We start from the raw sequence: 23116 nt of genomic DNA, 5'->3' as shown, positions 1-23116 counted from the left end.
GCCATTGGTTGCTCTAAGCCAGGGTTGTTTGGTAAAGCTACACTGCTCACCTCTTTGTGCTGCCTCCAGGTAAGGCACTCCCGGTCCAGTCAGTTGTCCTTCCCGGCCCCAGTCTCTCTCAGGGCCGAAGGCAGGTTTCCAGGCCGCAGGTCTCACCTCTCGGCCATCATGAGGGGGGGAGGGGAACGTGTCTCACAAGTGCCCCACGGTTCGTCAACGTGCGAGCTGCTCTCTCCTCTCTCCCCCCCTTGGCCAAAGTGATCGCCAGGACCCTCCTGAGTCGTGGTATCCCGTTAGCGCCTGCAAGATGGTCCTGTGCTTCATCTCAGGATCAAGATCGAGATCAGCCACAGTCTCAGCTCACCTAGTAGACCAGGCCTAGCATGCATTTGCTGGCGCCCGGTGCGGCCGCCATTTTAGGGTCAGGCGGCTGCTGACCTCTACTGTCTCTGTCCCCCTGCAGCGCCCCTTTTGGCCCTGAGGTCTTCCATCTTCCACGGCGTCAGGGACTGCCTCTCCTCTCTCCGGATGCCAATGCTGCTCAAGTCCGTCCGGGGGGAGTGAATTATTTTAGGGCAGCGCGGCCGCCATCTTGGGGTCAGGCGGTGCGCTTTCATCTCAATCGCCACTCTCCTGCTCCTGGTCTTTCCACCCCCGTGGCTGTAGATCTCCTGACACTCAGGCCCCCGCACTCTAGGTCCTCTCCGGCAGGAACTGCTGTTGGTAGTTCAGGCGGTGCAATCAGGATCGGCTGTCAACGGAGGTCCCGGGCAGGAGCTCCTCCTCATGGCTGCTCACTCCATGAGCACCAGGCCACACCCCCAGTTGACAATCATGGAGTCTCTGTTGTAGTAATGGAATGACATCCTGCCGAGTGGCCAGGTGAAAGTGCTCTGAAAGGATGTGCTGGTGTAGGAGTCTGAGGTCCAAGATTGGCATTTGGGGCCTGTCCTTTTTGGGTATAAGGAAGTAGAGTGATTAAACCCCTGTGCCTTGTTGGTGTATAGGCACTGGTTCTATGGCACCTTTGTTGAGAAATGCCTGAACTTTCTCTCTGAGCAATTGTTGATGCTCTGGTGAGAGTGTGTATTTGCAAGAGGGATATTTGGAGGTGTGGAAGTGAGCTCAAGACAATAACCATGCTGGATAAAATCCAACACCCATTGATCGGAGGTGATGTTTTGCCATGCGGGGAAAAACTGTTGTAGTGAAACTGGAGATGCGGGCGTGGGGAGTGCTGGCCAGCAAGTCAAGGCTTGCTGATGGAGGTGGAAGTTTTAGTGAAGCCGCCTTTACCTCTGCACCTGGAACTTTTTAACCCTATATGAACCCCTATAAATATCCCTTTGTTGAGGATGTTTGAGTTTGTGTTTCGTTATGGAATGTGGAGTTGTCAGTGGAGGTTGTTCAGGATCCTCCACGATAAGGAAGGGCAAAAGGAGCCACTTTGCGATAGTGTTTGGAATGCTCCCGTTGCCTTAGCTATTTCAGTGTCAATTTGTTTTCTAAGAGTGTCTACCTGGGGCCCAAAGAGATGTTCTTCGTCAAAGTGGAGAGCTAGTAAGTGCTGCTGAACTTCAGGCTTAAAACCTGACACCCTTAGCCAGGCATGCCTTCTAAAGATAAGGCTTGAATTAATGCCCTTGACTGCTGTGTCAGCTGCATCAAGGGCACAACAGATAATTGTGTTTGACATAAGCTTACCCTCTGAATCATCTTCTGGAAGATGCTGAGAATTTCTTCCATCTCGTCTTAGTGGGCCCTATCATAGCGCAATAAGAGACCAATTGAGTTTGCAATCCTCCAATGGTTGGCAGATTGTGCAGCCACTGTCTTACTCACAGCATTTATCTTTTTAATCTCCTTTTCTGATGGGGGTGCCTTACCAGATGTTTAAGAGTTTTCCCTTTTACCACTTATGGCAACGACTAGGGAGCCAGGTGTAAATTGTACCTTGATGCATGTTAGGTCATTTGATGAAGGCATATTTTTTTTTTTAATCAACCAACGCTGGGAGTGATCACTCTAGCCCTGACAGGGTCATTGAAAATGTTGTGAGTATGCCTAAGCATAGCCTTCATCACTGACAAATATTGTGCCGAACACTGATTGGATGAGAGTTTCGAATTAAAAAAAGTCCTCTAGAGGCTCAATGTGTAGTGGTACTTTATGGAATGTAGCCGCTCTACTTATGAGGTCATGATACGTTGTTATATGATTTGGTGGGAAAGGTCTAGCTAGATATAGATCGGGGACCATATTATCAGATGGGTCTACGTCAGAAAAATCCCACAGGTCGTCTTGAGGTTGGTTTGAGTATTGATCTGCATCTCCCCCATCCCCTGTGTAGGAGTGTAGTGAACCCTCAGGTGACTCAGTAATATGAACAGGTGAGAGTTGTGGTGATGGTGGTGGAATGGTGTGCAGTGGGCTAGTTGCTATATCCTCCTTTTTCATTTTTATTGGAGGAAGAGGAATGTCCAAAGCCTCCTCAAAAGACAGCTGTCTTTTTGCAGGTTGCGCCCCTGAATGAAGTGGTCTGGGGATGATATGTCCTGCATTTGGATGAATCATGAGGTGCTTTTGCCTTGAATCCAGCTCCTAATGAAGTCTTTCAATCACTAGTTGCACTGTTTCCACTGAGTGTTTAGCAGCTGGCAGAGATTTCAGCTCCGACACAGGTTGTGTCAACAGTATTTTCAGTGCTGATGCTTTCGGCTCCGAAGTCAATTTTCTTGGCACGAAGTGGAATGTTGTTTTGGTGCCAAAGTTTTCAAGCAGAAGGTCAACTTGCACCCAATGCAGTGGGTTCGGAGTCCACGATGTGCTGATTAGGCTGTTTTTCAGCATCGAGGCTGGGCGTGTCCGAATTAGCCGGTCGGTGCCGACCATGGCTCAAAGGCAGTGGTGGCCTAACCTCTTTGCTTTTTAGTGTGAGGGTAGTCAAGTTTTTTTTTTTTACATCTGCTGTGTTAGGGGTGACGGGGGCACAGTAGGCATAGTACTCATGATTTTACTGGCAGTGATTACCTTTATTTCCATTTCAGACCCGTATTACTTATCAGGAGAAAGATTGCCTTCATCAGCGGCTGATAGATGGGCCCCAACATCAAGTTCTGGGTGTTCCGAACCGAAAAGGTCCGGAGTGTCTTCAGCAGTGCGTCAAGACATTTCATGTCTTCTGGCTCTTCAATTTTCAAGAGTCTTTTTCGATCGAAAAGATTTGCAGGCCTCGCAGTTTCTCTGTTCATGTTTGGGGGACAAGCAGAAGTTGCACACCTGTTATAAGTAGGTGTGTGGGAACTTGTTGTGGCAAGTTGGGCAAAATATAAAGGCATCCATTCCATCACTAAGTGGGCTTCTCTTGAAGTGAATATTGACAGGAAATTGTGCCCAAAGGGTGAAGGCCCAAGAGGGTCGCGGACGAATTGGAAACCCTAGAAAAATTCGACATCGATATTAAATAGAGAGATAGGGAATGAGCCACAATCGTGAACAATATTGGCGGTATCAAAAGAATAATGAAGACGATGTCGAAATGGAGCAGAAGGATCACACATTCGAGGTGGAAGAAAACAATCTAACAATGGAGTCGATGATCATGTGCATTGCTAGCAAGAGGAGGAGTCACTATACCTTGTGACGCAAAAGACTTTCTTAGAAGAAAAACAACTTGCACACATACGAACCCAACACTAGATGATGGCATTATGCTAAGCATGTGTAGCTACAGCCGTACATGCCTCGGATAGTGCATTTCCCCTACCTGATTAGCAGCAGCAAAAGTCAAGAAGAAGTCTGTTATAAACAGAAAAACTGCCAGAGGGCATTTGGGCACTAACGGTGCTCACCAAGGTCTTTCAGAAAGCCCCACTCCTTGTGCGGTTTATCAGCCAGTATCCAGTCATCAGTGCTTGTAAACTGCTGACTAAATTGAATATAGGTAGGCTATCTTGTTTTCAGTGTTCGTTTTTTATGGATTTCAGTGGTGTTTTCTCTGTGTTATTCAAACCCTTTGAAATTAGTTTTTAAGAGTGTTTATTCAGCAGCCTAACCCCCAAAATTGACAAAACCTGTGCTTTCCAATCTTTACAAAATATATATATATTTTTTTGAGATTGTTATAAAACATATTTAATTTAAAAAGAGAAGGAATGCAGGTATGTAGTGTCTTCCCATTGGCAGCATGTCCAATGGACTTATGCTAGATGGTGTTAGGCATAGGAAGTCTGTTATGCGCACTCTCACCCAATTTCCCTCTCTTATATCTCACACTCTATCAGGACTCCATCTATTTTACAGGAATATTAATAGATTAAAAATTGAAAAGTGATATACTCAATGTTTAATATACAAAATGTTGGACAAGGTTGGTGGGTCAGTTCCTTACTCCTTATTAAATATTATGACATGGTAGGAGTGGTCACAGCTGCCAACAGCATAGTAACTTGTGAATCCTTTACAATTTTGACTTACACCAGATTTGTAGCTCTGCACTCTAAGGCACCTGAAACGTCCTTTAAGTATATTCACCACTGCTTTCTGCACTCTCTACCTGATTATATTACGGTTAACCTGCTGTTGTGTGGACATTGATAGCTGCCAGGTGTGCCCATGGTGAATGTCTCACTTTAAATCAGTCCTGACTTTTTTGCAGACATCACATTGTATTCATGGCATTTTAAAGTTTGCTGTTAACATGTAACTATGGGTTCAAGCACTAACGTGCAGTTGGGTGAAAAGCCATGATTAGCTAAAGGTAGCCCACATAACAATGGGACACCTTGCAGCTATGAATTGTGTTAATATGTGGAACGTCTTGTGTTCCACCACTATTCCATGTGCACAGCATTCTTTTCACTGTTACCTGCCACCGCACCTTGCATTGCATGTTTCAAGCCTGGAGTACTTAGCATTTGGCCTGCTATCAATAATTATTTGTTAGAAAAAGTAGCTGGGTATCAAAGGTTTCGCCCATTCTGTGTCTGCGGCTAAATGTGGTAGTACATACTGGCTAAGATTCTTACGAGCCAGCCATTTCGCTAATCCCAGAATGAATTAAACACTGCCATAAGATAAAATATGATTTTAATATTCCTAGATTCTCTACAATTGGCTCAAATTTAATCATGCTTCTACAACCCTGCTTCTTTAATCCAAGCACACACAATTGAGGAAACAAAGAGAGAAAAAAACAATATTTTAGTGACATCCCTAAACCACACAACTCAAGCAGAATGATCTTAGACCATTCTTTGTTGCTGTGACCTTGTAAAACAAAGTTACATAGTTTTGGACATTTAGGAAGAAATAGGAATGGTTCCTCCTCTCTCACTTTCTCTCTTTGAGTGGCAATTTTATTTAGGGTTGTGCAGAGATGTTTATCATTGTTTATACTGATGTGCATGGTTTCCCCTTTTAGTGGGGTTTTATCAGTTACCATAGGTTTAGACCTAAAACAGGATAGCCTATTTATAGGCAGAACTTTCTTTTCAAATGGTATTTTTGTAGGTTATTTTCACCACACCTGGTTCCCAAAAAAACAAGCTCAGTGGCACAAAATGTACAATGTTGTTCACGCCTTAGAACTGCCACATTATTTAAGGTGAGAGACTTTTCAACCTGCCTATGTGATTTCCCTTGAAAGGTTCATTTCATCCTGTAGAACCTTCAGAATCACGTTCCCATCCAGGGTCCAACACAGGAGAGGATGTGGGATTTCTGTCTGAGCTCCCGACTTTGGAACTGGGGAACCAGGTTCAGGTCCCAGCGCCAGCTCAACATCTTGTGATTCTGGGCAAATCACGTAACCCCTTCGCTGCCAGGCCTTTTTTTGGCTGTTTGGGGCAGTTCGCGCTTAGGCCCTCATATCTTTTCGTCCACATAAGCTAACCATGCCAAATCTGCGTCCTTTTTATTCCAACATCCTAAGGATTCTAGAGGTACCCAGACCTTGTGGGTTCCCCTGAAGGAGACCAAGGAATTAGCCAAAATACAGCAAAAACTTTTTTTTTCTTTCAAAAAAATTGGAAAAAAGGGCTGCAGAAGAAGGCTTGTGGTTTTTCCCCTGATAATGGCATCAACAAAGGGTTTGCGGTGTTAAAATCACCATATTCCCAGCTTTCAGGAACAGGCAGACTTGAATCAGAAAACCCAATTTTTCCACACAATTTTGGCATTTTACTGGGACATACCCCATTTTTACTATTTTTTGTGCTTTGAACCTCTTTCCAGTTAGTGACGGAAATGGGTGCGAAACCAATGCTCGATCCCAGAAAGCTAAACATTTCTGAAAAGTAGACAAAATTCTGAATTCAGCAAGGGGTAATTTCTGTAGGTCCTACAAGGGTTTCCTACAGAAAATAACAGCTGAAATACACAAATATTGAAATTGAGGTGAAAAAAACAGCAATTTTTCTCCACGTTTTACTCTGTAACTTTTTCCTGCGATGCAAGATTTTTTAAAGCAATATACAGTTACGTCTGCTGGACTCTTCTGGTTGCGGGGATATATAGGGCTGTTAGGTTCATCAAGAACCCTAGGTACCCAGAGCCAAGAAATAAGCTGCACCTTGGAATGGGTTTCAGTCTATACCGGGTATACAGCAATTCATTTGCTGAAATATAAAGAGTGAAAAATAGGTATCAAGAAAACCTTTGTATTTCCAAAATGGGCACAAGATAAGGTGTTGAGAAGCAGTGGTTATTTGCACATCTCTGAATTCCGGTGTGCCCATACTAGCATGTGAATTACAGGGCATTTCTCAAATAGACGTCTTTTTTACACACTGTCTTACATTTGGAAGGAAAAAATGTAGAGAAAGAATAGGGGCAATAACACTTGTTTTGCTATTCTGTGTTCCCCCAAGTCTCCCCATAAAAATGGTACCTCGCTTGCATAGGTAGGCATAATGCACGCGACAGGAAATGCAACATGGACACATCACATTTTTACATTGAAATCGGACATGTTTTTTGCAAAGTGCCTAGCTGTAGATTTTGGCCTCTAGTTCAGCCGGCACCTAGGGAATCCTACCAAACCTGCGTATTTTTAAAAACTAGACACCTAGGGGAATCCAAGATGGGGTGACTTGCGGGGCTCTCACCAGGTTCTGTTACCCAGAACCCTTTGCAAACCTCAAAATGTGGCCAAAAAAACACTTTATTTTCTCACATATCGGTGACAGAAAGTTCTGGAATCTGAGAGGAGCCACAAATTTCCTTCCACCCAGCGTTCCCCCAAGTCTCCTGATAAGAAATGGTACCTCACTTGTGTGGATAGGCCTAGCGCCCGCGACAGGAAATGCCCCAAAACACTATCTGGACACATCAAAATTATCAGATACAAAACTACCCAGGGGGGCAGAAAAAAATGTGGTCACCTGGGAACGTCCCTTGCCCCCTTGGTTGGGGGGGTGGGGGCAGAAATGGCCTAAAAATTATTTGGCCCGACACATAAAAGAAAAAAATCAACAACAAAAAATATGTATCCCTGGTGTCTAGGGGTTTCTAATTATATTAGGCCGATGGGGCAGAAATGGCCTAAAAATGATTTGGCCCCTTTGGGAGTTGCCCTTGGCCAAGGGGCCACTCCCCTCTTGACAATTACCTAAAAAAAAAAAAAAAATCCCTGGTGTCTAGTGGGCATTTCTGCTGCCCGATCGCATTGTGATCGGGCAGCAGAAATGCTTGCAGAGACATGAAAGGATTTCATGCCTCTGCCGGCCCCCCTCCTCCCGAGCGGAAGAGAAATGCTAAGCATTTCTCTTCCGCATCGCGCTGGACGCGATCACGTGCTGACGTCATCAGACGTCACTGGGGGGTCAGGGTGGAAGGGGAAGTGATTCCCCTTCCAGCCCTGTCCTGGGGGGGGCGGCCCTCGGGAGGAGCGCTAGCGCTTCCCCCGAGGGCCGGTACCTGGACGTAATGGTTACATCCGTGGCGCCTGAGCTGCGCAGCCACAGACGTAACCATTACGTCCACGGCGTGGAAGAACCCCCCATGCCTGAAAAAAAAGACAACAAAAAACAAAAAACATGACCTTGAGTAATGTAATAGGTTCTTATGTAAAGCTCTCCAATACCCTTGTGCCAGGTTTGCATTATATAAACACTACAAAAAAATCTCTGCATACCAAGTGTTTCCAAACAAGGGTGCTCCATGCACTTTCAGTCAGCTGGGAAGCCAGTAATGACCAAAGCTGTTTCCAGTAGGTGCTTAACCTTCTCACACACTAGCCCTGCTCACTCTTCCATACATAACTATCCTTAGCTTTGTCGGTTTAATGCATATCCTGGAACTGGTCTGATCAATTCTACCACATCCATGTGTTCTCCGCAGATAAACCCTGTAAACCCCTATATCTTCTAAGTCTATCACACTCATTGCCTGTTCCATAACCACCTCTGAAGAGGGCTCAAACAAGTTGACTGCAGAGCAGTTTCCTCTGCTCCCCCAGTATCATGAATCTTCCTGAAACTGCATGAGTGTCACTCATAAGAGTTTGTACCATTCTCCCCTCTGTTACACACACAAGATTAAAGAATATTGATCTTGCTGAGATTTTGCATAATCTTTAATGCTGCTTGCACTAAAAAGTTCTCAATCTTTTGTATAGTCTGTGACTCCTGGGGCCTTCTCTCCAAACCTGTCCCTCTGTATGCTTCTTTCGACTTGCTGACTTTCTCCCCATTATGAATCAATGTTGCAAGGGGGTACAGGGTCTTACATGCTTGAGTCGGGTAAGGCCAACGCACATTCAGCAGTGTGGGTGACACAGACATCTGTGGATTACAGAATAGACTGTGAACATAGAAAAGAAAAACCCTCAGAAAAAAAAATTCAAAATCTGAGAAAACTGCACTACCACTTGATTTTGGCATTTGGGAAGCATTCTGATATCACCAACTGCATCTCTAGGGACCTGCTTTGTTGCATATGGTACGACATCTTTCAGAAGAGTAGCTGGCACAAAACCACCTAATGCAGGTGACCTGACATTGATGAAAACTTCTAAATTCTGTCAGAAACTTGATGAGAATGTTCAACGTGACAAGGAATGTCCTGTCTGTTGCTATTAGTGAAATATTTTATAGCAGTTAAATGAACCCCACAGGTAGGTAGTTTAAGGACGTTTATGCTTACGTGAAATGTTGCTTTAACACAAGTGTGTACAACAGCACCAGAAGAGCCCAGGATATCTGGAGTCATTAATGGATTTGATGAAAGCTGACCGCCATCTTGAAGCCATTCATTGTACCTCAAGCTGTTCATTTTTATTCTTTTATTTGGATCCACCGTAAGAAGCCCTAGAAGGAGTAGGAAAACAACTATGACCTCAGCACTTACAAAAAGTGACACAAGAAATGCAGCTTAATTCTTTCCAAAAGGTGTACTCATGTATATATTTGGAAAGGAAAATGTTACTTACTCTGAAAGCATCTGTTCCTAGTGTGTGGTGCAGTAGATACACATGCCCTCATACCCCGAAGATCTAATGATGGGCTCAAATATTAAAAAATAATTCCCCCAAAGAAGCTTCAACACCTTCTTTATTACACAATTTGCGTAGGCACCAACTCCACCTTGGATTGCTTTCTGCTCGGCAAATCATCATCATTATCAAGCGGCTCTTATAGACCGCATAGCTACCCTTAGACATCCCAGCGCTAAAGTATGCAACAAAACCAGTCAGAAAGAGACTGGGGGGACCAGTCCGAGCAGAAACTGGGCATTTCAAAGAGACTGAGCAACCAACTAGGTTTTTAAATGCTTGCGAAACTGTTGTTCAGTACCCAGGGCCCATAAGGGGAGAGGCTGAGAATTCCACTGCTTTGAAACATTGTATTGGAATGAGCGGCCTCTACTTTTAGTTCTTATAAAGCAAGGTACAACTAGTGACAGGGCATTGGTAGATTGCAAGCCTCTGGTGGGAATATAAGGGATGATCAGTGATTGGCAAAGTGTCGGGCCGGCGTCTGTCAGGGCTCTGCGGGCGATGCAGAGGGATTTAAATTTAATCCTCTGGGCCACCGAGAGCCAGTGAAGGGTTATGAGCCCACGCTGGGCGGATAGATGTCTGGGAATATTGTAAATTAGGTGGGCTGTGGCGTTCTATGCCACCTGAAGTTTCCTGATCACCGACTTAGGGGCTCCCAGGTACAATGAGTTTCCATAATCAAGGCAGGGAAGGATGAGCGCCTGGACTATTCTTTAAGAGGGAAAAGGGAGCACTTGAAGGATTTTCCTCAGTATTCTAAGCATCCCATTACATGTGGCGGCTAGTTTTGTGGCCTGGATATCCATGGTTAGTGCTTTACCCTGCCAGAACCCTAGGCTTTTTATAGCAGGCTCGGGGAGGGAGGGGAGCCTAAAACACTGGGCCATCCCAGGTTGAGCTAGGGCAGAAGGGAATGACCCCAAGATCATCTGTTCCGTCTTCTCTCCATTCATTTTTAAAGCATAACAATTCATCCAGTTAGCCACAGCCGTAAGACGGGCCTAAGGTGGCCGAGCAAGGGACCTGCGCATGATAGAGAGAAAAGACCAAAAAAGGTTTGCGGGCATTGTGGAATAAAATACAATTTGTAACTACTGATTTGTACATTTAATCGCAAGGAGATACACAGTTACAATCTATAACATTATACTATAGACACATTTATATAATAGAACTAAAACAATGGCCACAGGAAACATTTGAGATCTTTCCCCTCCACAAGCTTTTCTATCTAAGTCAGGAGAACCAACATTGAAATGGGACGAGTGGTGTGAATATTTCATTAATTACCTAGCTACTTTTGAGGAGGACAATGAATGAACTCCTGTTAAGAAAAAGAGAATACTCCTGCACTGTCTAAGACCTGGTGGACTAAAAATATACAACCGTATAGAAAAAAGAAGCCGAGCAAAGGGTCAAGGAGATGTATTTAATGATGCGCTGGAAGATCTGGATGCATATTTTAAACCCACAGTATGTGTAGCGGTGGATAGATATAAATTTTTTCATAGAAAATAAACTAAGGATGAGTCAATTGAAGACTATGTTGCAGCCTTAAAGGATTTAGTCCTTACTTGCCCTTTTGGTGTATTGCATGATGAATTGATCCAAGATCAGATAGTTATGCAGGCAGCGAACCCATCTATTTAAGATACTTCATTGGCTAAAGGAGAATCACCCTTGCAAGACGTTATTGATGTATTAAAAATGGTGGAATTAATTGGAAGATGAGCAAAGGCAGTACTTTCGGAGGAAAAGAAAAAGGAGCATGAGAGTACAAGGGTGGCTAAGGTGAAAAGAACAAAGTTTCATCAAAGGCAGTTTGATAAGAAGACAGAAAAACAAGATGGAGAAAAGACAATGGATACACGGTTATCAGGAAGAAAATGCTACAGATTTGGGAGCAGTGCACACTTAGCCAGTGACTGGAAATGTCCTGCTTGGAAACAAAAATGTTCAAATTGTCAGGTTGTAGGACATTTTCACAAAGTATGTCAAAAGAAGAAAGGCAAAAAAAAAAGTATTTTAATGTTAAATTCAAACATCGAGGCGTCATCTGATGAATCAGACGTGGAGGAAGATTTAAACTTATGGGTGCTAAGTACTGATAAAGATATTTTAAGCATGGATAATCGCTGTAAGAAACCAATGTGCAATATGTACATAGGTGGTGTAAACATATCCATTATGGCAGACTCAGGCTCGCCATATACGATTATCAACATAAAAATATGGTATTCACAATCTGCTCCTATTTTAGGGATAGATTTGGAGCATCCTGACATTTCACCTAAAACATTTATGGAGAAAGCATAGGTTCAGTGGGCTGTAGAGAATTGCTTTTTAAGTTTAAGAATAGGGAGGCTGTAAGTAAACTGTATGTTTCAGATGAAAGTCCATCAGTACTAGGATGGGAGGATCAAGGAAAATTGGGCATTACCCTTAATCCAAATAGCCCTGAACCTGTACTATTGTTACACCCTGATGAAGAGAATGGACAAAACATACTGGGAAACATTCCTAAGGTCTTTTCAGGGAAAATAGGCGAACTCAAAGGATTTCAACAAACGATTGTGATAGAATCTAGTGTAGAACCTAAGATACACAAAGCCAGGAATATTCCCACTGGCTTGAGAGAAAGTGTAGAAACTGAACTTGAGAAGTTGTTGTCAGTAGGTGTGAATGAACAAGTGGAATCTGCTGAAAGGGTTGCACCCCTAGTAGTGGCAAAGAAGGCGAATAATAAGATCAGATTGTGTGTGGACCTTAGAGATCTTAATAGGAATATTCTGGTGGATCAATTTCCATTGGCAAAAATTTATGAGATGTTATCTCATACTAAGGGCATGAAATGGTTCACCACAATAGACCTAAAAGCGGCTTACCATCAAGTGCCACTAGATCCTAAAAGTAGGGGTTTAACAACATTTGTGACCCCTTTTCATTGTTTCACATTTAAAATAGTTCTGTTTGAACTGGCCTCAACTACAGCCATGTTTGAAAGGTTGATGTATAAGATAGTCAAGGGGATAAACAATGCAATGTTTTTCCAAATGACATACTAATAATGGGTAAGAACAAGGAGGAACATGACCAGAAATTGACACAAGTTATGCAAATCTTGGCAGAGAAAGGCTTAAAAGCGGAGGACAGCAAATGAAAATTTGCTAGTAACCAAGTCACTTATTTGGGGCATGAAATTACAGGAGAAGGGATTAAACCTAAGGATGAATTATTAAAAGCCATTAGAGATTCCTATACACCGAAATATAAAGATCAAGTGAGAGCATTTATGGGATTAGCAGAGTTTTATTCTGAATTTGTGAGCATTTTTTCAACAAAAAGCTATCATTTGCGTCAATTATTAAAACTTAAAAATAAATTTGAACGGTCTGACAAATGTCAGGAGGCATGGTTAACGATAAAGACTGATATATTTAATGCACCCCCATTACGAGGGTATGACCCTACATTGAAAAGTGTGATAACTACGGATGAAAGTGGTAAAGGTATTGGTGCGGTTTTGACTCAAATTGGGGAGGCTGGTAAAGAGTGTACAGTTGCATTTGCGTCCCGCTCATTAACACCTACAGAAGAGAAGTATTCTGTGATTGAGCGAGAGGCACTCACTTGTCTGTGGGGCATGGGATATTTGAGACAGTACATTTGGGGTGTCAAAGTCATCTTATGTAGTGACCACAAACCACTCACCAAGGTTTTAACCAGAAATGGGTTATATAATGCATCTTCCAGACTAGCCCGCATGTCATTAAATGAATGGAGTATAATTATGATGTGGAATATATGCCAGGGGCAAAAAATGTAGTAGCAGATTTCTAAAGCAGGGTGCCTCTACCCTTGATTGAGGTTAAGGAGATAGATTACGATGAATGGTTTGTGGGCACCATTCTGAATGAAATTCTTGGTGCCAAGTGTGAAGAGTAGGATACGACACAAAAAGGAGATGAAATAATTATGGAAGTGTGCAAGATGGTGAAGGATGGATGGCCTGAGAAAAACAATTCAAAAACCAATTGTTTACATTTTGGGAAGTTAAACATGAATTAACTCTAGAAGGAGGATTGATACTGAGAAATGTAAAGGCCATTCCACCAGATTCATTAAAATCAAGAATATTAGATATTTGTCATGGAGGGCACCTACGAATCAGTAAAACTAAATGTAGAATGAAGAACTTGTACTGGTGGCCTGGTCTAGACAAGGACAGAAAGAGGAAAGTAAGCAATTGTATTCTTTGTGAGAATAAAACACAAATTACTCTGAAACCACCACTACACCCTATCAACAGTCCCAACATGCATTGGGAGAGAATTAGCATGGACATTATGGGTCCTATTTGTGAAAACATGGGACAATGGTATGTAATTGTTATTATAGATAATTTTTCGAAGTGGCCACAGGTGGAATTTGTACGCAATACTAATACTAATGTAATAGTAAGTGTACTGGATAAGTTATTTCTAAAAGAGGGGTTACCAAAGATGGTGGTGAGTGATAATGGACCGCAATTTATTTCGGATGTGTTTAAGGCCCTCATCACGACTTCGGTGGTCTTTTACAAAGACCCCCGAAGCTGCCGGCACCGAAATACCGCCAGTGCTGGTGGTCTTAAGACTGCCCTAATACGGCTGATCTCTGAATTCCCATCGAAATTGGGTGGGATTCCAAGACCAGTCGTGCTGGCAGTCGGTGGTGCAGCCACCAGTACGGCCACGCCAACAAGAGACCGCACACCGTATTACAAACCGTAATACGGTGTGGCGGTGTCCAGATGGCGAGGCGCTGCCGGCGGTGGAAGCGCCAGGACCCGTCCCCTCCCGGATGACTTGTGGGGGGTGTTTGTGGGTGCGTGTCTGCGTCTGTGAGTGATTGTGGGTGGTGGGTGAATAAGTGTTTGTGCATGGGGGTGAATGAGTGTTTGTGGATGGGGTGAATGAGTGTGGATGGGGGTGAGTGAGTGTGGATGGGTGGGGTAGTGAGTGCTTGAGGACGGCAGAGCGGGGTGAGTGAGTTTGTGGATCGGGTGAGTGCATGAGTGTGAGGGTATGAGCGATTGAGTGCAATTGAGCAGATGGAAGGGGTGAGTGCATGTAAGCGTGTGCATGTGTAGGTAAGTGGACGGGGAGTGGGGTGAGTGTGTAAGTGGAGGGGGAGAGGGGTGAGTGTATGTGTAAGTGGAGGGGTGAATGTTTGTGTCAGTGGATGAGGAGGGGGGTGCGTATTTGTGTGAGTGAACGGGCAGAGCGGGTTACGGCGTGTATGCAGTGCAGGGGGGTGTAAATGTATGTATGCGGTGAACGGGGAGTGAATGTATGTATGCGGTGCAGAGGGGAGGGGGGTGAATGTATATATATGGTGCAGGGGGGCGGGGGAGTGAATGTATGTATGGAGTGCAGGGGAAGGATGTGTGAATGTATGTATGCGCTGGGGGAGCGAATGCGTGTATGAGTGCGGTGTTTGTGTATGTATGTTAGTGTAAATGGGGGTGTATGATGCGAGTGAGTGGGGGGTGTTTGTGTGTGGGAGTATATGAGTGCATGTGTGCGGGTATGTGGACGTATGTGTAAGTGTATCCTGGTGACAGGAATGCTTATTCCGGTCACCAGGGTGCAAGACTGCAAGCTTTTTCTGGCAGTGCGACAGGCAGAAAAATGATGGCGGTCTCCCGCCTAGTGATACCACTAGCGGTATCACTCCTTCCGCTGTGCTGGAGGTTCTCACCAAATGCCAAACTCCTAATTTGCCGGTATTCACTGCCGATCCATTGGTGGTGACACTGCCACAGCGGCCCTGGTGGTCTGTCATAATGAGGGCCTAAATCCTTTTTAAGTAGGAACGGTATTGAGAAAAAAACTACTTCAGTGTACCATCCTGCAGGTAATAGTGCTGCAGAAAGGTTCAACAGAGTTATTAAGGGCATCATCAAGTTAGCAATAAGTAACCAATTAGAGTGGAGAAGGAACTGTTAAAGACGGTGTGGTCATTTAGAATCACGCCAAAAACTACCACATAACATAGTCCTTTTGAACTAACGAAGGGACGTACACCTTTTTCTAAGGATAATGTGGGTTGGATTGAATCTAAGAGAGTGATGTTGTCCCCGAAGAGGGTTTAACAAAAACTAAGACAACTCAAAGCAAGTATAAGAAATAATATGATGAGAAACATAGATGTAAACCTTATCCTGTTAAGGTGGGTGACTGGGTGAGAGTGAAGAGAAGTGGAATGGTGAAGAAGGGTCAAAGCAAATGTTCTGATCCTGTAAGAATAGAAAAATAGTTTTGCCACTCAGCTCTATTGAGCGACCATAGGGGTGGCATTTCAGTTAATTATCTGTGTCCAAGGGAGAAAGGAAGGATGCAACCTTGGTGAAAGATAAAACTGAAGTAAGGCAAAGAAGTGATTGGATGGAGTATGATAGTAAGGATGTAGAAGACATGTATAAACAAAAGCAGTTGGTTGCTAATCAGCAAACAAACCAACAGAGCAATGATGAATCAAGAACACCAACCAGACCTGGATCAAGAGGCTGTGAGGAAGGTGAAAATTCCTGACTAAAGCCTGAGCCATAAAATGTGAAAGTGCCAGATCGTGGTACAAGAAGTAAAATCAGTAACTGGGGCGAGCAATAAAGAGATCGAAGAAATTGGATTACTATATTTGTGAGTAAAGTGAAATATAAACAATTGTTTGGTTAAATATTAATAAAGGTGTCTAAGCATAATATGTTATTAGGATAAGTTATTAGTAACTGTAACAAAGCATTTAATTTTAACAAGGGGAGATGCGTTATGATGTAAAATATTAACGCGTAGTAGTGCTGAGCAATGTTTAGATCTTTCAGAGCACCGTGCGGTGTACCTCTTGAGGCACCGTACGATGAACCCAAGATCAGGTATTAGAAATTCGGTTTTAGAAGGTTTAAGAGGGAACTGTCGGAGGTGGATGTAAATGCGACGGTTCCTCTGATTGTTTTGTCGGAGGTAAGAAATAAATTAAAAGTATTGAAGGAATGTCAGTATGGAGTGATCCGTACAGCTCCTTTAAGGTATAATGTACACACAATGCAGGTAATAGTTTTGAATCAGTTTAAACCAAACGCTTTTTTGACTTCATAGGAGCGTTTTAATATAGTTGACTAGTCAGCATCAGTAATTTGTACTCCCATATCTGTTTCCCATTTAACATGTAACACCAAGCTCCCCCCCTCCTTTTGCACAGCTCTCAAGGGTGAGTGGTATTGAGGTGTAATTGCTCTGGAATAGCTATTAATGATATAACTCTATGGCAGAGCCTCATGCTCAGGGCGCTTCTCTGCTCCCTTGTTACACCACTTCTGTACCATACTCATTAAAGCACAATGCAACCGAAAGTGACCCTGCGGTCGGTCATATTCCACGCAGAGTTCTTGGACATTCATGCTAGTGCCCCCTGCAAACAAGCTACCCACTACTTAAAGGCCCTTCTCAGCCCACTCATGTAATCCCGTCCAGTTTCCCTAATGTGGCCAAGCCATTAAGGATGTTATGGGTATTTCTTTAGTGTAAACAGACATTTAGGCATTCTCTGTAATGCTGTGACCAAACTGCAACGTCCGAATGAAAACGCCTTTATCTGTGACAGGTGATTTCCGAAATTATTTAAATAACAGTATATACAGGAAAGCCCTAAAGGGGATAGAAGTGTTATACATGGCCACCCTCTCCCAAGTAGCCACATGCCATCTGCACGACCATTGCAGCTGAGCAATAACAGAACTCAAAATTAAGGGTGGTGATGCCTCCCTCGTCTGTCAGAACTCTTACTTTTGATAACGCTATTCTGCGCCTTTTCATACCCCAGAGTATTGCCAACAAGATTTTATCTATTTCACGGGACACAGATTTAGAGATCTGTATGGGAAGAGTAGTGAAAAAACATAGCAATTTTGGCAGCATGATCATTTTTGACAGGGGGATCCTTTCTAAAACCATGATTGGCAGTGTGGTCCAGAAAGCTAAAGGCTGCCTAAAAGAATTCATTGGAGTCATAAAATTCCCATCCAGTAAGCCACGCTATTGATCTAGACACCCAAATATTTGATCCTACCTAAAAGACGATGCCAAGTACGTGTGGGATACCAATTCCATCTGGGTCTTTTATTGAGTAGCTACATTATCCCAGTTTACCCTCAGACCAGACAAGCCATCAAAAGCCTGCCTCCAAAGCCCCAACTGCTCCCCTCAGATCCATCTCATCCCCAAGCAGGTAAAGCAGCAAGTCATCTGCAGCGAGTGATTATGTATGTGTGTGTGTCCACCGATTGGTATCTCCTGGTTGCACAGGTCCTGTTGAATTGTCAGTGCTCCACTTCTTGACCAAATAATACTTGAAAAGAAAGCACCCCGTCTCGTGCCCCTGCTCAGAATACAGGGCTCTGAAATTGTAGGGCCCATTATGACTCTAGCCAAAGGACCAGTGTACAATAACTTTGTCCACCTCAAGAAGCCAAGGCTCAGCCCCATGCCTGCACTGCGGCATGAAAAAGTCCCACTGAAGGGAGTCAAAGGCCTTTTCAATGTCAATGGATACCACCAAGGCAAGGGTACTGGCAGTCAAACAGTCATCCAATACCTGTATTAATCTTTTTATAGTGGGCAAAGCACTGCCCCTACGGATAATTCTATTTTGGTCAGGATGAATGTCCCTTAACATAGGGAGCAGCTGGCTCACTAAAATGTTTAATTAAGATTTTATAGACAACATTTGGCATTACAAAGGAAGTCAGGAAGATACTTAAATAGGATCCTGCGGTCCTAGATAAATTGAAGATCTTTGGCAGTTTGGGGGCTAGAAATCCGATATATGCCACATAGAATTAAATCAGTAGGCCACAAATTCCGGGTTCCTTCCCTTTAGCCAGTTCCTTTATGGCTGCCTTCACCTCTTTTTCTTTTATCTCAGCTCTTCAAGCTGTCGCCTTTTCTGGAAGATTTTGGGGGGCACATATGATATAGCTATTAAACTCTTGTGTGAAATTGCTGCTTCTAGCTGAATAAAGGCCATCATAGTAAGCTTTAAAGGCAGCATCTATCTCTGAATGAAAGCACACCAGCCAGTCCATTCAGTAAGGATATGCAGGATCTGGGCAGCCTTTGTTCCCGGCTCACTTGCCAAGCCAGTAATTTCCTAGCTTTATCAAGCTCATCCTGGGCTTTTGTGATTTAATTCTATGTAGCATATATCGGATTTCTAGCCCCCAAACTGCCAAAAGATCTTCAATCATCCCCTAAATCTGTCAACCAATTTTTCTCTTTCTGATGCAAGGTGCTCCTGTGTTCCACCTCCCTACCACCTTTCTCTATATAGCTTTTAACTTATCTTATGTAGTAATATCTGCATGTAGCTGTGCTCTGAACCCCACCGTGACAGCAAGAGAATGCCCCCTTGTCACTGTCTTAAAGAGTTTCCTCCCCATCACACTAGAGGATGCTGTACCCTTGTTTTTTGCAACATTTTGAGTAATTATCTCACCCTGCGAGTCCCTAAAAAAGTCAGCCTTAATTACATCCTCATGTAGGGTGACACAAAGCCTCCACGTTGGGGTGCGCCCCCTAAGTGGATCCCACTGTACCACTATAAGGAACGGACTGTGGTCAGAGTAAGTCATGGTAAAATATTCAACCCAAATGACCTTTAACTGCAGCAATGTGCAACAGAGGAATTTATCCATGCAAACCTTAATAATAAAGAGTATTCCTTTACCCTGGATTTAAGGGTCCTCAAGCTATTCACCAAGCTCCACTGGCTCATTCACTTTCCAAAAGCTTTGGCCATTCTACACTTCCCAGACACGGGATGATTTCGTCATCCACCACAAAGGTAAAATCTCCCCCAATAACTCGTGGGAAAGCCAGTGTTGCAGACAGGTGAGGGTACTTTCTTTCCAGAAATAGCAGTTGGTCTACATTTGGGGAATAAATGTTGAGAAGCACAATATCCTTGTCCTCCAGCCTGCTCATTAGCAGAGGTGGGCGCAGGAAAACTCCGCCATGCTGCAGGTGGCAGAGTATTTGCCAAACTCCGCTCTCCAAGTGGAGCGTGGAGTGGCAACAATTCCTCAAACTCCACCGGCAGAGAGGAGTTTACTGCCCACCCCTACACATTAGTACAATATACCTCGCTTCTGAGTCAGAAAAGGCATGCTTGATCTCACCCAGATCAATGCCCCACCAGCAAACGCCGAGTAGGTGATGTAGTACATGAGGCCTCACCATCTCTTTAGTAATGCTTGCTCCTCAGATCCTGTCAGGTGCTTTTTTAAAAGAAAAATGCTATATGTGCTTTTCGTCTCTTAGTGTATGCTTGCACATTATAGTGCTTACTAGGAGAGTTGAGTCCGCACAAGTTGCAAGTTAAGTTAACTTGCCACAGGGTCGGTGCTGTCACAAGCATCAATCAAAAATACATATATGTTCTAGTGAGGCCACCCGCCTAAAGAACACATTCCTAGACCCATTATCCATCTTCCTACAACATTCAATAACCCATTAACAAGAGCACATCTCCCAAACAACTCCCTCCTAGGACTGCGATGACCAGGCACCCTTTATAAACTAATGACTACCTTCATACCTCCTGCGGTGAGATGCTGTGGGGGAAAGAGCAGAAAATAAGGATCCACCAACAACTTCAGTGGCCCGCTGGACCACAGCTACCCCGCAGTCCCAGAACATAACATATAAAAATGATGATCTCCAATCTAGGCACTGTACAGCACACCCTCCTTGTCCTTTTTGCACACTGCCTTGTAAAACCCGGAGGCTTGACAAGACTCACCAGTACCCAGTCGCAGTCTGTGGCATTATAGCTTCCATCCAGGACCAAACTTTGGCTCAGTGAAGAAGAACGCCTTCTACTCCACCTACACTCTCAGGTGAAATGGAAATAGCTGCTTCTTCACAGCTGTGATCGACATGCGGTAAGTTTGAGCTGACATTGTTTAGTCTGGGTATATGGATACCAATGCATTATCTACTATAAAGGGATCAGCTGCCCTGGCCTGCTGCAAGAGGTAGTCCCTGTCCGAGAAGTGCAATAGCCTTGCTTGCACAGGTTGTTGTGGGGCACCAAGTGTAGGGTGTGTGCTAGCACTTTATGTGCTTGCTCAAGTGCAAAGAATTTAGAGGGACCCTCCAGTGGGCCTTCTCTTGTAGCCAGTCCTCCACAAAAGACACCACTGAGTTTCCTGCTCTTTTTTCAGCCAACCCAGTTACCCGTATATTATTATGCCTGGCTCTATCCTGCTTTGCAACAATTGGGCCCTCTCTGTCATACTTGCTCACCCTGCTTCATAACTAGCTGGGACCTCTACATCTGAAAGTAGGACCTGAACACCACTTTGTAAGATGATATCACTTTTAAAATCTTCAGGATGAGGAGGAGGATCCAACCTCAATGCTAGGATAGACATGCACCCATGGAGCTCCTGGTTCACCTTCCCTTCTTTATCTGCTGTTTTGAGGTAGAGGTACTACCCTGCAACAAAAACACCTACAAATCTACAGAGGACGAAGCAAGCTACTCACATCTGCCAAACTTGCAGCAGTCACTGAGGAAAGCAATGGAGACCAGCCACTCAACATCCCCAAAAGGCGGGAAAGGATTCTGTCTACAGGTGGCTGTGGCAAAGAAGTTTGATCTGTTTTTTTTTATAGGGGAGGGGAGCATGAGACCTGGTGTGGGCGCGCTCTATTCATTGGCTGGTCACCACTGTATCTGTAGAAGTCTGAGATGTGTGTCCGGCCTTGACCAAGCTGGATTCATATGGTGGTCTGGGGGGGGTTTTGTGTACTTTGCCTCCCGGACCTCAGTCGAAGAGCTGCAGGGCACGCAACTGTTATGAAACAACAGAATTCTTGCCTCGCCACATGGTCTGAGGGGTTGCCATGTACTTATGTATTTATGGTCCAAATACATCAGTGTGTGGGTTATCTTTTCCATGGCAAGCATTTGCCACATTTTGTTAAGCCACATATCTGTAGGCGGGCCTCTTTATTTTTCCAGAAGAGTGTGATGAGTTGAAATGCCCCTACAAACCACCCGGCCCCCGTTTTTTGGTTGTGTAAGCATTTTCTCGGCACTGGTTATTCCTTTATTTTAGAGAGCATGATTCCTATGAGGACTGTGAGTGGTTGTGCTGGGATTAGGTACCCTAAGGTGCCTTTGATATGGCCAAGAATCTCCTTCCAAAATGCCTATATGAGTGTGCATTCTCACTACAGGTGCAGTAAAGTTCCCTCCCCTTGCCACACATTCACCATCTTGTTGAGACCATGGGGAACGTTTTATGGAGGCAAACTGGGTAAGATACCATTGGAGAAAGATTTTATAAGCTGATTCCCTCTGGGGGACACTTCGTAAGGTTTTTCTTTTGTATATTGTGACAGATCTGGTCCCCATCTTTCAGGTCTGTTTCCCAGTGGACTTGAGGGCTTTGAAGTCTTTGTCGTCTTGTAGGTTCTAGAGATTAGCCCTTTTGGGCCTGAATAGATATGTATTATTGCCTCAAAGGGTGTTAGTTCACAAACAGCCGTCTGGGCATTGGTGAGATGTAGGGCCTGGTGTCAGAACTCGTAGTATTGCAGTCTAGAGCGTTCTGGTATATGAAACTCTCGTCTGCACTGCTCGAATGGTTTAGTAGTGCTGCCATGGAAAATATCCTGCAGTGTTCTACATTTGCGGTCCACCCAACTAGTGAAGGACCTAGGTTCTAGGGCTGGAGTAGAATCAGTGTTCTGAGCAATTGATTTGTTCAGGGAAGAGGAAGGTGTGAGTCCTTTCTTGGTAGGTAAGTGGTCCCATGGATCAAGGTACTTTGTCAAGGGTGCTCTTCAGCTGTGCTGAGTGGGGAGACAGGCGAGATCAAACAGGGGTCGAAATATGACAGCCTGGTCCATATGGAAACAGTATCTTTCGCTCTTTCTCAGTGTTCACTCAAAGATGAACAGCAGGAGACTGGCCCAGAAGTACTCCAAGAGGTCCAGACATGCTAAGTCCCCTCTGTCACTGGGAACCATAAGAAGCTGGGTAAATATACATGGTTGTTTCCCATTCCACACAGAAGATTGTAATTTTGTCTGCAGACTGGTAATGTCCATGGTGTGCATGGGTGTAGGGAGGGACTGCAAGGGATACAGAATAGTCGGGGTAAGATGTTAATTTTAATGATATTTATCCTTTTCAACCATGTTAAGTATAGGGGTATCCATCTCCTCATGTCATTCGGGACGTTTTTGCAGCAGGTGGCCGTGTTTATAGGGGTCCAAATTTCCAAGTTTGGCTGATGTAGAGGCTGAGTTATTTTATCGCTGCTGGGACCCATCGGAAGGGCACTAGTACTCTCAAGGCCATTGCAGCCTTAGTGCTAATCGTAAGACTGAGCAGGCTTTATTTATTTCTATTCTGAATCTTGACACATTTCCTAAGAGGCCTAAATCAATGGTCCTTAACCTTTTGACTTCTGTGGACCCCCACTTAACCATTACTGGAATCCAGGGACCCCCACAGAATCATTATTATAATCCGGGGACCCCCACAGAATCATTATTGGAATCC

At 44.1% G+C, this 23116-nt stretch overlaps 1 protein-coding gene across 3 annotated transcripts in view; it reads right to left on the bottom strand.

The window, feature by feature from the left end:
- Positions 1 to 23116, bottom strand: part of RPS6KA5 (ribosomal protein S6 kinase A5) — a 451666-nt gene that overhangs the window by 29806 nt on the left and 398744 nt on the right. For all 3 annotated transcript variants that reach the window (XM_069208183.1, XM_069208185.1, XM_069208184.1), the window contains one exon: positions 9145 to 9308. In XM_069208183.1, the coding sequence (XP_069064284.1) occupies positions 9145 to 9308 (164 nt within the window). The remainder of the gene's footprint in view (positions 1 to 9144; positions 9309 to 23116) is intronic.

This window comes from Pleurodeles waltl, chromosome 9, assembly GCF_031143425.1.
Source record: "Pleurodeles waltl isolate 20211129_DDA chromosome 9, aPleWal1.hap1.20221129, whole genome shotgun sequence".
Taxonomy (NCBI): domain Eukaryota; kingdom Metazoa; phylum Chordata; class Amphibia; order Caudata; family Salamandridae; genus Pleurodeles; species Pleurodeles waltl.
The sequence above is the reverse complement of the archived record's forward strand: the minus strand, read 5'-3'. Positions and strand labels throughout refer to the sequence as shown.